Here is a 12,114-nt window from a genome sequence, read left to right on the forward strand (position 1 = left end):
CTACACAAGTACAGGGTAAAAGGTAAAAAGGGGGTGGGAAGGAGGAGGGAGGGAGGGGCGTAAGAGACACGAAGAGAGAGAGAGATGTAATCGAGAAAAAGCAAGAGAGAGAGGAAGAAGAGAAGAGAAGACGGTGGGTAGATGTGACCCGTCTACCTGTCTATTGATGCCGGGGAGGAAGACGAGGAGAGAGGAAAGGGGAGAGAGAGGGTCAGTAAGGGGAGAGACGAGAAGAGAGGAAGGGAAGGGAGAGGAAAGGAAAGAGAGAAGAAGAGAAGTGCTCACCCTCCGCCCACTCGTTCTCCTTCTTGATCTGAGCCTCCTCCTCGGGGGTGAAGTCGTTCTGGATGTTGAAGAGCTGGTTTCGGAAGGCAAAGACGTAAGAGTGAAGGCGAGGAAGGAGGCGAAGGTCAGCATCTGTTTCCCCGAAGAAACCAAAACAGCTTCGGAAGCAACGAACCTTTCGGATCTCCTCGGGGGTCTTTCCCTTGATCATGTTGGCAACTGTCTTGCATCCGACGTCACTGGAGGGAGATGAAAGAAGAAGAAGGTCGAGGTCAGGAAACGAGGACGAGGACGCGTGAATCAAAGAAGCGAGAGTCGAGGTGGTGGAGCGAAAATGGTAAACGTACAGCAAAGGCTTGATATCGAGGTAGTTGGCAGCGAGGATGATCTCGAAGAGCATCTCCTGGTCGACCTGAGAGAGGAGAAGAGAGAGGGGAAGGGAAGGGAAGGGAGGAGTCAGCTTGCGTTCTTTGCTTCGAGAGTCTCGTCGAGCTCATTTCTCCTCCGATGCATCGCCCTGCGCTCCTCGAGCTCCAAAAAGAAGCTCTGCCAGCGTCCAGAAAAGGTCCCCCAGGAGCGAGAGAGTGCGACGGAGACCGCAAAGGAAGGGGAGACGTGTCACTCACGGCGATGAACTTAGCGTCCCACTCTCCGATGTCGGTAGTCCTCCTTCGGTTCTCGTCCGCGTTCTCGTCGGAAGCGACGGGGAGAGGGTCGGTTCGGTGGTGCTCGCAGTACTCGAGGACCTGCAAAGAAGCAGAGAAGAAGACGCCGTCGTCAGCTCTGTTTCGAAGTGAACCAGCTGGAAGGGAGAAGGAGGAAGGAAACGGACCTTCTTGAGGACGTTGGCAGTGACGTTGGGGAGAGGGATGGCCTGATCGGGAGAATCTCCAACATCTGGTTGAGCGAGAGCACGAAAGAGGGAGAAAGGGAGAGAGGTCAGTCAACTTGAGCTGTCATTGACTCGAGAAGAAGAGAAGGTCGAAGGGAAGGGGAAGGAGTTGAGCTTTGGAAGAGAGAACTTACCCTCGAGCATGTTCTTCAACATGACGGATCGCTCAGCGACCTCCTTGTCAACGGAGAAGGTCTCCTTATCGGAAGTCTCGAGGGTAACTTTGGTGGCAGCCATCTGGGAGCGAGGGAGAAGAGAGAGAGGAGGGAGAAGGAGGAAGAAGGAGGAAGGGAGGAGAGAGAACGTCAGCACTTTGGTTCAGTTCGAGGGAAGGAACATTGGAACGAGAGAAGAGGTGAGGAGAACGGTGGATCTTGACGAGATAGGAAGAGTTGGAAGACAGGAGGAGGAGATGAAGCCGGGAGGAGTGGAGCTGGGAGAGGGGAAGGAGGAGGAGATGGAAGGGCGGTGGAGGAAGCTCAGAGGTCGAGGTCACTCTCGGACCTCTATAGAAGTTGAGGTCGAGACGATCGATCTCGGAAGGGAGGAGAAACGAAAAGAGTGGGATCTATAAGAACCTTCTCTGTCTACTCTCTCTCAAGAGAAGAAGAGAAGGTCGCCACTCGTTCCTCGAGTCCCTCCTTCCCCTTCTCTTCCTCCGTCCTTCTCCCATCCATCCCAACAAGCTCCTACGACACCTCGAAAGGTCAATCCAACTCATCCAGACCCATCGCCACCCTCCCATGGGATTCCCAGCGATGGGAGATGGAAACTCTTCGAACGAAACGATTCGTGGCTCTGAGCGCTTCCACCTCCCTCCACCGAGCGTCTACGACCCAAAAAGATACCCAACAGGGATGGGAGTAGAGAGAAGAGGTGGGAGAAGAGGAGGAACCACTTACTTTGGACGAGAAAGGGTTGCAGGGGAAGGGAGGGGGGGAGGGGAGGGGAGGGGAGGGGAGTGGTGAGTGGTGGTTTGGAGGAGAGGAGGAGCAGGGAGGGGAAGCTGCTTCGACCCTCTTTTCGTTCTGGCTCCGACGAGGTTTTCAGACCTTCCTGGTTTGAATTTGAACGGCGTTAATAACTTGAGTGCTCAGATGCGAAAGTGGTGCGACGACCTCGAAGTTGAACGAGCAAATTTCCTGCCGTTTTCGACTCTCAAACGCGTCCGCTGAGCCCGAAGGGAGAGGTCAACAGCGTGATCTTCCGTCTATTCAACTGACTCTCGACCCTCCAACTGTACGTTGGCTATCCGATAGACGATCCGCTCAGAATTGACGAAGAAAACCCTCCTGAACACGACAGAGACACGTGAAGCGAGAAATGGGTCTGTAACCTCTTCGTTTCACCCTCTCCCGCCTCTCAAAGCGCGTCTACAGCGTCCAGCGTCAAACTCATAGCATCAGGTATCCAACTAGCAGGCTGCGCCTAGTTCCAAGCTCATTCAACGTACTCGTCTCGAAGAAAAAGCTCGCTCCAGCGCGTCGCGAGGACGACGATCGAGCCTTCCTCTCCCCCTCCTCGCTCTTTTTCCGTCCTTTATGCGCAGAAAAGCCCATGTCGGACCTATTCTGAGAGACTCTACTTTGAGTGTCGTCAGCGAGGAACTTTTCGAAGTCGTCAAGGAGACCTTTCTTTTTTATCTCTCCCTGTTCCCTTCGATCGACGTCGCCTCGTCGCCTCCTCTCTCCTTCTCTTCTGTCTTTCACCTCCCACCCTCACCCTTCTCGCTTCCCTCTCTCTCTTCTTTTCCCCTTCTCTCGCCTCTCGCTCCTCCCAGTAGAAGTAGCACTCGTTACAGGCAGGCCCTCCCCTCGCTCTCGAAACCAAACCAGCTTGACGAACGCGAACGAACGACCGAAGGAACAACCCTTTACCCGACTCGAGAGATCAACGGACTTCAGCTTGAATGTCTGGACCTTATTCAAAGGGAACGAGAGTATGGTGAGTACCCTTCTTCCCTCTACGTCGTCGCTGTCTGGAGGAGGGTAGACGAAGAGGAGGGCAAGGGAGAAAGGGAGGGACGGAGGGAAGGAAGGAGAAGGGACGAGCTTGGGCCTTTGCGCTTCTTGCAAAGTCGCTCCTTTGGACGGTTCAAACCCACCCTAATACGCGTTTGTGACCTCATACGAGCTTGTATAGAGCTCTTACTCCCTTCCAGCTATGCTTTTCAGCTCTTTGAGCTCAGGAGGGAGCTGTAGACCGCACCATCTCCCAACCCTCCTTCCCTCCCCTAGCGCAGCCCATCGCCTCCCTTCTTTCTACCTCTTCCCGAGCTCTCGTACGCCTCTTTTCGGTATCTCGAACACATCGGACTAACCTCCGTCTTTCTTGCTTTCGAACGATACCCCAGGTTCCCCGATAAAGACGCTGGTTGGATTGGAGGAGAGGTCACCAACAAGGACGTGGACGATTCAGGAAAGGTCGTTTTGACGTTCGTAGATGACAAGATGAAGGTACGTCTCTCTTTCTCTCAGCTCGTACAAGTCCCTCTCGAGCTCAAGCTGACCTTGAGTGTTTTGTTGATTGTAGGAAGCCACCCTGGAAGCGACGACGGATACCCTCACGACAGCCAACGAAGCTCTCCCTCCTCTCAAGAACCCTCCGCTCTTGGAGTCTCAGGAGGACCTGGCGAATCTGAGTAATTTGAATGAACCTTCTGGTGAGTGACCCTTCCTGCTATATACCGTTTGATGGTAGCTGTTTGGAAAGAGGGCTGGGGAAGGAAGGAAGGCAGGAGGTGATGACGGACGAGCTCGACTCTTCTCTTCCTTCCTTCTTTTCCTGCTGGAAGGAGGGATGGAGGTCCTAGAGACGAAGCTGACCTTCTTCGTCCTCTTCGTTATGCAGTCCTCCACGCTATCTCGACGCGTTACGACCTTCATCTCCCGTATACCTACTCTGGGTGAGCTCTCCTTCCCCTCGTGCTCGAAGGACCCCTCTTTCTCACACGACAAGACAGGCCGCTGACTTTCTCTCTACCCGGGTCTGAAACTAGAATTGTCCTCATCGCAATCAACCCCTTCTACCCTCTCCAGATCTGTGAGTCTATTGTCCGTCTTCGTTCGAGGTCGAGCTGAGGAGCTCGAGGAAGGAACGGAGGGAGGAGGACGGACCTCGAGATCAGCTCGCAAAGAAGCGTTCAGACGAGAGAGCTGACACTCCTTTTCTCGCACTGATGATGGGAATAGATGGACAGGAGATGATTCAGAGCTACTCGGGGAGGAAGAAGGGAGAGCTGGAACCTCATCTGTGAGTCTGCATCTCGAGCTGATCGAAGGAAGGGAGGAGGAGGGAGAGGCGGTCTCGAGCTCCAGCTGACCCTTTGTCGCTTTTTTTTCTTCGTGTTCGTTCAGGTTCGCCATCGCCGAAGAAGCTCTCGACTGCATGCGACGAGGACAGACTGCTGGAGGAGAGGTTGGAGGGACTGCAGATCAGACGATTGTGGTTTCCGGAGAGAGGTCAGTTCAGCTCCGTCTCCTTTCTCTTCCTTCGTCTTCCCTCTTTGCTTCGACGATCGAACCTGACTTTCCCTCCTCTTCTTCGGATCGAACGTGAACAGTGGAGCAGGAAAGACCGTCTCGGCCAAGTTCATCCTTCGATACTTCGCTTCCGTCGAGGACCCAAGCCGACCCGTTCGTCGACAGCGTCAACGAGGACCTGGAGGAGCCGCCGTTTCGGAGGAAGCTGGGATGAGTGAAGTCGAGAGACAGATGCTCGCTACCAACCCTATCATGGAGGCTTTCGGAAACGCCAAGACGACGAGGAACGACAACAGTTCGAGATTCGGGAAGTACATGGAGGTGAGCTCGACGTGTCCTTTCTTTTCTCTCACTTCCCTCCTTCTCCCATCTCCCTTCGATCTCGTCGAATTCAGAAGCTGACCCTTCCTCTTCCCTCCCTTTTGATGCTCGTAGATCCTCTTCGACAAAGACCAAGAGATCGTCGGTGCTCGAATCCGAACCTACCTCCTCGAGCGCTCTCGACTCGTCTACCAGCCCGAGATCGAACGAAACTACCACATCTTCTACCAACTCTGCGCCGGAGCCCCTACCAAGGAACGGAAGGATCTCGGTCTCGACATCGACACCACCAAGTTCTTCTACCTCAACCAAGGAGGACCTCGAGCGACACCCATCCCTGGAGTCGACGACGCAGCCGAGTTCGACATCACTCAGAAGGCTCTCTCGACCGTTGGAATCACCGTCGAGAAACAGTGGCAGATCTTCCGACTTCTCGCTGCTCTCCTTCACCTGGGAAACATCAAGATCAGTCAAACGAGGACGGACGCGATGATGGCCGACGACGATCCTGCCCTCAAGCTCGCGACGGGACTGCTGGGGATCCCAAGTGCCGAGTTCAAGAAGTGGACGATCAAGAAGCAGTTGGTGACGAGGAGTGAGAAGATTGTGACCGCGTTGAGCGCTCCGGCGGCGACGGTCGTGAGGGACAGTGTGGCCAAGTTTGTGTACGCGTGTGTGTGGGAGTACTTGGTCTCGGTGGTGAACGAGAGTCTGCTGGGAGAGGGTGGGAGTGGAGTGGAGAAGGCTGAGAAGTTTATTGGGGTGTTGGATATCTGTGAGTTTGAGCTTTGCTTGAGGCGGTCGCAGGGGGAGGGAGGGAGGGGAGGACGAAGAGACGCGTGAGGAGAGGAGAGCTGAACCTTCGTTCTTGTTCTCGCCTTCGTTTTCGTACAGACGGATTCGAGCATTTCAAGAAGAACTCGCTCGAGCAGTTCTTTATCAACTACGCCAATGAGAAGCGTGAGTTCTCACCCCTTTCGATGCACTCCGACTCGAACATGAGCTGACTTCTCATCCTCGCTCTTTTTCCTTCAGTTCAACAAGAGGTCAGCTTCCCTTTCTTCTTCCGAAAGTGCACAACCGTCAACTGACCCAACTATCTCTCTTGTCGACCCTCAGTTCAACGCTCACGTCTTCAAGCTCGAGCAGGAGGAGTACGTTCGGGAGAAGATCAAGTGAGTCTCGACGCGTCTCCCTTCTCTCTCTTTCGACGCGTCTCTGACCAGCGTTCCTCGCACCCTCTCCTCAGCTGGACCTTCATCGACTACTCGGACAACCAGCCATGTATCGATGTCATCGAAGGAAAGCTCGGAATCCTCTCTCTCCTCGACGAAGAGTCTCGTCTTCCCTCAGGAGCCGACACTTCGTTCGTCACCAAGCTTCACAAGCAGCTCGACACTCCTCAGTACAAGGCCGTCTTCAAGAAGCCCAGGTTCGGAGGAAACTCGTTCACCGTCGCTCATTACGCTATCGACGTCGAGTACGAGGTGGATGGATTCATCGACAAGAACAGAGACACCGTTCCTGACGAACAGCTCGCCCTCCTTCAAAACACCACCAACGAGTTCCTCCGGGCAGCTCTCGAGGCCGCCCTCGCTCCTCCTCCTCCTCCTCCTCCAGCATCAGCATCAGCCGCTACTCCTACTCCAGGTCGAGACTCGCCAGGACTCTCCTCTTCGACTTCCACCGCTGGACCTCCCACTCCCTCCCCGACGACTCCTCAAACTCCCATGGGATCGAAACGGTCGAGCGTCCTCTCCCCTACGTTCTCTCGGTCGTCAGCCTTCCAGAACATCATGGCTCCTCAGCAAGGTCTCACCGTCGGACGGAAACCAGGAGGAAGGAAGCCGACGCTCGGATCGATCTTCAAGAACTCGCTCATTTCCCTCATGGACACGATCAGCAGCACCAACGTTCACTACATTCGATGCATCAAGCCGAACGAGAGGAAGGCTGCTTGGGAGTGGGACGCTCCTCAGGTCCTGGGTCAGCTTCGAGCTTGCGGAGTGCTGGAGACGATCAGGATCAGTTGCGCTGGATACCCGAGTCGATGGGTGTACGAGGACTTCGCCGAGAGGTGAGTGTTTTGTCGTCTTCTCGAGATCGAACGAAGCTTCACTGACTTCAGTTTCTCTCGACCCTATCAGGTACTACATGCTCATCAACTCCAGCAACTGGCAGGGAGAGCTCAAGCAGGTCTGCTCTCTCATCCTCGCCGAGACGATCCACGAGGACGACAAGTTCCAACTCGGACTCACCAAGCTCTTCTTCCGAGCCGGAATGCTCGCCTACCTCGAAGGTCTCCGAGCAGATCGACTCAACCACCTCGTCACTCTCGTCCAGAAGAACCTTCGAAGGAGGATGGCTCTCGAGCACTACCGGAAGCTCAAGTCGTCGACGCTCTCGATCCAGGCGTGGTGGAGAGGAATCTCGGGAAGGAAGCTCGTCACCAACCTTCGAAGGGAAGTCGCCGCCGTCAAGATCCAGAAGATCGGTCGAGGTTTCGTTCAGAGGAGAAGGTTCCTGGAGACGAGACAGTCGGTCGTCAAGATCCAGAGTGGTGAGTCCTTTCTCCTTTCCCCTGCTTTCGACGCGTCTTGAGACTGACGCGTTTCTTTCTCCTTTTCCTTCGCAGTTGTGAGGGGTTTTCGGGCTCGCCAGACGTTCAAGGAGCAACGTCTGCAAGTCACGGCAACCACCCTTCAAAGCCTTTGGAGAGGGCTGTGAGTTCTCGATTTCGTTCCCTTCGTTCGTTCGACGTAACTCCGCGCTGACCTCTCTTCCTTCTTTTCTCGCTCCCTCTTCTCTCTCAGCCTCGCTCGGAGACAGTTCAATCTCGAGGTTCACGGCGTCATCCATCTTCAGTCCTGCTACCGTCGTCGAATGGCTCGTCAACAGCTCAAAGCTCTCAAAGCCGAAGCTCGATCAGCAACCAAGCTGAAAGAAGTATCGTACAAGCTCGAGAACAAAGTCATCGAGCTCACCCAAACGCTTCAACGTCGAACCGCCGAGAAGAAGGACGTCCAGTCACGTCTGACAGAACTCGAGGAACTCCAAGTCCTGTGGACGGGCAAGCACGAGGAAGTCGAATCTCGAGCTCAAAAGTTGCACGCCGAGCTGCAGAGACCTACCGTCCCCCAGGAACGCTACGAGGAGCTCGTCCGGTCGAAGGAATCCCTGGACGCCCGCCTTGGAGATAGTCTCAAGAAGGTCGCCGAACAGGAGGCCGAAATCGCAAAGCTCGGAGACGAGGTCGCAGATCACCTTCGAGAGCTCGAGTCGAAGCAGAAGGTCATCGACGCTTCGGCAGCTCAGGCCAACGAGGACGCTGCTACGGTCGCCAGCCTTCGAACGGAACTCTCCAACCTTCGAGACTCGTTCAATCGATCGGAAGCACTCGCTGCTCTGAACCGAAACGCTCCTCCTCCCGTCTCTCCCACCCTCCTCCCCAACGGTCTTCGCCCCCTCGAGAACGGCTCCTCCGGAGATCCCAACTATCTCGATCCTCGCTCCCACCCCTCCAAGGGATCCAACAACTCCCCCAGTCGTCGTCATTCAGCAGGAGGACTTGGAGACTCTCCTCGACCAGGAGACGACGCCATGGCCGACGCTCGACGAACCCAAGCCTCGCAGAACCGAGCCGTCTCCGTCGCTGCCTTCGCTCCCGACGCGATGGCTCCCTGGCAGAATCGTCAAGTTGTCTACGACGATCCCGAGGAGGAGGCGATGAAGATGATGGAGGACGCCGAGAAGCTCGACGAGGACGTGCTCAACGGTCTCATTCGAAACCTCAAGATCCCGATCCCCACGCTCCAGAACCTACCGAGTCACAAGGAGGTCGTCTTCCCAGCTCATCTCATCGGATTGGCGACGAACGAGATGTGGAAGTTCGGATTGATCCCCGAGAGCGAGAGGTTCCTGGCGAACGTGATGCAGACGATTCAGCAGTACGTGATGGTGAGTAGCTTCGTCTCTTCTTTTTTTTTCCTCTTTCCTCCTTCGGTTCGAGGGTTCCTGTTCTCTTTTTGGTCTTCAGACCCGAGTTTCGACGCTGACTCTCCCCTTCTCCCCTCGACGCGTCGCTCTCCCTCCTCCTTTTCGCAGAGCTTCAAACTCGACGACGCCATTATCCCCGGAATCTTCTGGCTCTCGAACGTCCACGAGCTTCTCTCCTTCGTCTGCGTAGCCGAACACGACGTCAACGAAGGAATCTACCCCGGAGAGGACGACGGAGCGGGACGAGAGTTCGAATGGGCCGACTACGAGAAACTCGTCCGAGTCGTCAAGCACGATCTCGATTCCCTGGAGTACAACATCTACCATACCTGGATCGCCGAAACCAAGAAGAAGCTCGCCAAGATGGTCATCCCCGCTATCATCGAGTCGCAGTCCCTTCCCGGGTTCAAGACGACGGAGGGAGGATCGAGACTGTTCAACCGACTCATTCAGAGCAGCACCGGACCCGCCTTCAGCATGGACGACATCCTCAACATCCTCAACAAGGTCTGGAAGGCGCTGAAGAGCTACCATATGGAGGAGAGTGTGACGCAGCAGGTCGTGACGGAGATTCTCAAGTTGATTGGAGTGACGGCGTTCAACGACCTGTTGATGAGGAGGAACTTCTGCTCGTGGAAGAGAGGTTCGTTCTTCTTCCTCCTTTGTAGTCTCTCTTCGTACCTGATGCTGACTTGCTCTCGTTTTCGGTCTCTTCTAGCGATGCAAATCCAGTACAACATCACTCGACTCGAGGAATGGTTCGTCTCGTTTCGACGCGTCTCCTTCTTTCCCTCTCGTCGCTGACCTTCGTTTCCGTCGTCCCTCTTTTCCTACCTCAGGTGCAAATCCCACGACATGCCCGAAGGAGTCCTTCAGCTCGAGCATCTCATGCAGGCGACCAAGCTTCTTCAGCTCAAGAAGGGATCTCTCGCCGACATCGACATCATCTAGTGCGTTCTCGTTCTTCTTTCGCCCTCTCCTCGACGATTCTTCGACTGACCTAAGCCTCCTTTTTCGTCTTTCTTTCCTTTAGCGACGTCTGCTGGATGCTCACGCCAACTCAGATCCAGAAGCTCATCAGCCAGTACTTCGTCGCCGACTTCGAGGCGAGTCGAACCCTTTCCCTTCGCTCTCTTCCCTTCCTGCGCTGACTCTTCATCTTCTTCTCACCCTTCTTTTCAGACCCCCATATCACCCGAGATCCTTCGAGCGGTCGCTTCTCGAGTCGTTCCTCACGACCGAACGGACCATCTCCTCCTGCCTCCCGAGAACGACGAGGCTGGACCTTACGAGCTTCCTCTTCCTCGAGATATCGGTTACTTGGAGACTTTCGTCCCAGGTGCGTCTCTACTCTCTTTCCTCCCTTCTCTTAGACACTCACTGACCTCGTTTGCCGTTCCTCTCTGTGCAGAATACCTCACGGTTCCTCATCTTCGACGCTTCGTTCTCCTCGTCGCCGCTTGATCGATCTACACGAATCTCTTTAGCCCACGACCTCTCACGACCATCTTACTCAACACCCTCCGTCCCACGCCTTACGCACCGTTCTCTTTTCTTCGTCTCCATCTCTTTCCAACCTCGTTTTTCGCGTCCCTTCTTTTGCTTCACGACCTCTCTCTCTTCTCCTTTTTCTCTCCCTCCAAGCTTGTTCTTTTCTTCGTTCTCCTAGTTCGTTTACGTCTTCTTTCTCTATTTGGGTTATTAGACTGGATCTTTCGCACGCTTTCAACGATTCCGGAAAGAGAGTCGTTGTGAAGACGGGACTCTTGAAAGAGAAGGAGGTCAGCTCGCGACTCCGTTTTGGTTCTCACCTTCCATCTTCTCCTCTCAGCCAACTTCCCAGCTAGGCTACTTCTCTCTGGTTTCTCTGTACATCAAGGTGAGTCTCGAGCTTCTCGTGTAGGGCAGCTCTGTTTGGATGGGTCTCGCTGAGGAGAGAGGAGGGAGCTGCTGAAAAGAGGGAGGGAGGGAGGAAGGAAGGAGGAGGTCGAACGAGCTCTCGTCTTGCTGGTTTATCGAGCCCTTCTGCACTCGCACCACTTCTGAGCTGATACAGGGCTGACCATCTACTCACTCTATATCCTCTTTGCTTGCTCTCGTTTAGTAATCGCAGCCTTCGTCTCTGCTTGACTCGTTCTGAGCTTTCCGACCTCACCTTTGATCCTTTCCCTTCGTGAGTTGAGCTCGCGTCTTTTCGTTTCCTCGTCGTCGTTCTCGAGCTCACACTTCATCTCCTCTTCGTATACAGAACGTCAGTCTTCATCTGGATCACAGCCCTTCACCCGGATCCAGGTCCTGTCCTCGCCTTCCTCGCCCGTTCCTTCCTCCTCCTCCCATCCCTCCTGAACGATGAGCTGGGATCGTCCTCCGAACGGTCGTTATCCTCTTCCCAACAACCAGCAGAACCATCTCAACAACAACAACAACAACAACCAACAGAACGGAGGAGGTGGTTACCCTACAGGTCCTTCTCAACAACAACGACTCCCTCCCAATCGTCCCTCAGGTCTGGCAGGTCCCTCGAGTCGATACGGTCCTCCTCCTCCTTCTCAACCAGCGGCAGCAGCTTCTTCCTCCTCCTCGTGGGATCGTCGTAGGACCTCTCCTTCTCGCCAACAACTTCCTCCTCCTTCTCAACCTCGACAGCAGCAGGAGGAAGGAGGAGGAGGCGACTGGGATTCGTTCCGTCAACCATCTTCCTCCAACAACGCTCCTCCCACTCAACCCTCTTCCCAACCCCTACGAAACATCCGAGATCCAGCTCCCCATCAAGCCAACGGACCTCCTTCGTCTTCAGCAACCGAATTCCAAGGAGGACAAGGGAGACCCAACCTGGATCGATGGAACCAACCCAGCTCGTCCGCTCCTCTTCCTCCCGCTCGAACGTGGAACACCAACCCTCAGGGATTCCCTCCTACGAATCCTCAACAGGATCGGTTCAGGCAGAACTCGAATCAGCATCAATGGAACGGAGGACCTCCTCATCAGCCTGCAGAAGGAGGTGGAGGGAGGTTCGCTCCTCCAAGTGGGCCGAGTGGGTGGAACGGTTCGAATGGAGGGAGAGCTCTCGGAGGAGGCGGAGATCAGGCAGGAGGAGTAGCGGTAGCTGGAACGGGAGGAGCGTACCGGTCGACTCCT

At 55.0% G+C, this 12,114-nt stretch overlaps 2 protein-coding genes across 2 annotated transcripts; one reads left to right on the forward strand and one right to left on the reverse strand.

Moving 5' to 3' along the window:
* Positions 1 to 10: 10 nt before the first annotated feature.
* Positions 11 to 1,720, reverse strand: BDY24DRAFT_78229 (putative negative regulator sulfur controller-3). Its single transcript, XM_076645140.1, has 8 exons — positions 1,557 to 1,720; positions 1,312 to 1,414; positions 1,118 to 1,182; positions 912 to 1,031; positions 633 to 697; positions 461 to 524; positions 286 to 358; positions 11 to 160 (listed from the first exon to the last, which is right to left on the reverse strand). The coding sequence occupies exons 2-8, from the start codon at positions 1,412 to 1,414 to the stop codon at positions 153 to 155; spliced, it is 498 nt and encodes a 165-aa protein (XP_076495964.1). The 5' UTR covers positions 1,557 to 1,720; the 3' UTR covers positions 11 to 152.
* A 1,165-nt stretch (positions 1,721 to 2,885) lies between these two features.
* On the forward strand, positions 2,886 to 10,698 carry MYO2 (myosin 2). The gene is made up of 22 exons (XM_076640762.1): positions 2,886 to 3,121; positions 3,531 to 3,633; positions 3,710 to 3,839; positions 4,028 to 4,082; positions 4,176 to 4,219; positions 4,369 to 4,429; positions 4,534 to 4,638; positions 4,740 to 4,980; positions 5,095 to 5,755; positions 5,875 to 5,940; positions 6,016 to 6,026; positions 6,100 to 6,155; positions 6,230 to 7,057; positions 7,128 to 7,540; positions 7,616 to 7,703; positions 7,794 to 8,937; positions 9,085 to 9,619; positions 9,695 to 9,734; positions 9,816 to 9,926; positions 10,010 to 10,082; positions 10,159 to 10,315; positions 10,388 to 10,698. The coding sequence occupies exons 1-22, from the start codon at positions 3,087 to 3,089 to the stop codon at positions 10,438 to 10,440; spliced, it is 5,010 nt and encodes a 1,669-aa protein (XP_076495965.1). The 5' UTR covers positions 2,886 to 3,086; the 3' UTR covers positions 10,441 to 10,698.
* Positions 10,699 to 12,114: the final 1,416 nt, after the last annotated feature.

This window comes from Mrakia frigida (assembly GCF_051309035.1).
Source record: "Mrakia frigida strain ATCC 22029 unplaced genomic scaffold BDY24scaffold_18, whole genome shotgun sequence".
Lineage (NCBI taxonomy): Eukaryota > Fungi > Basidiomycota > Tremellomycetes > Cystofilobasidiales > Mrakiaceae > Mrakia > Mrakia frigida.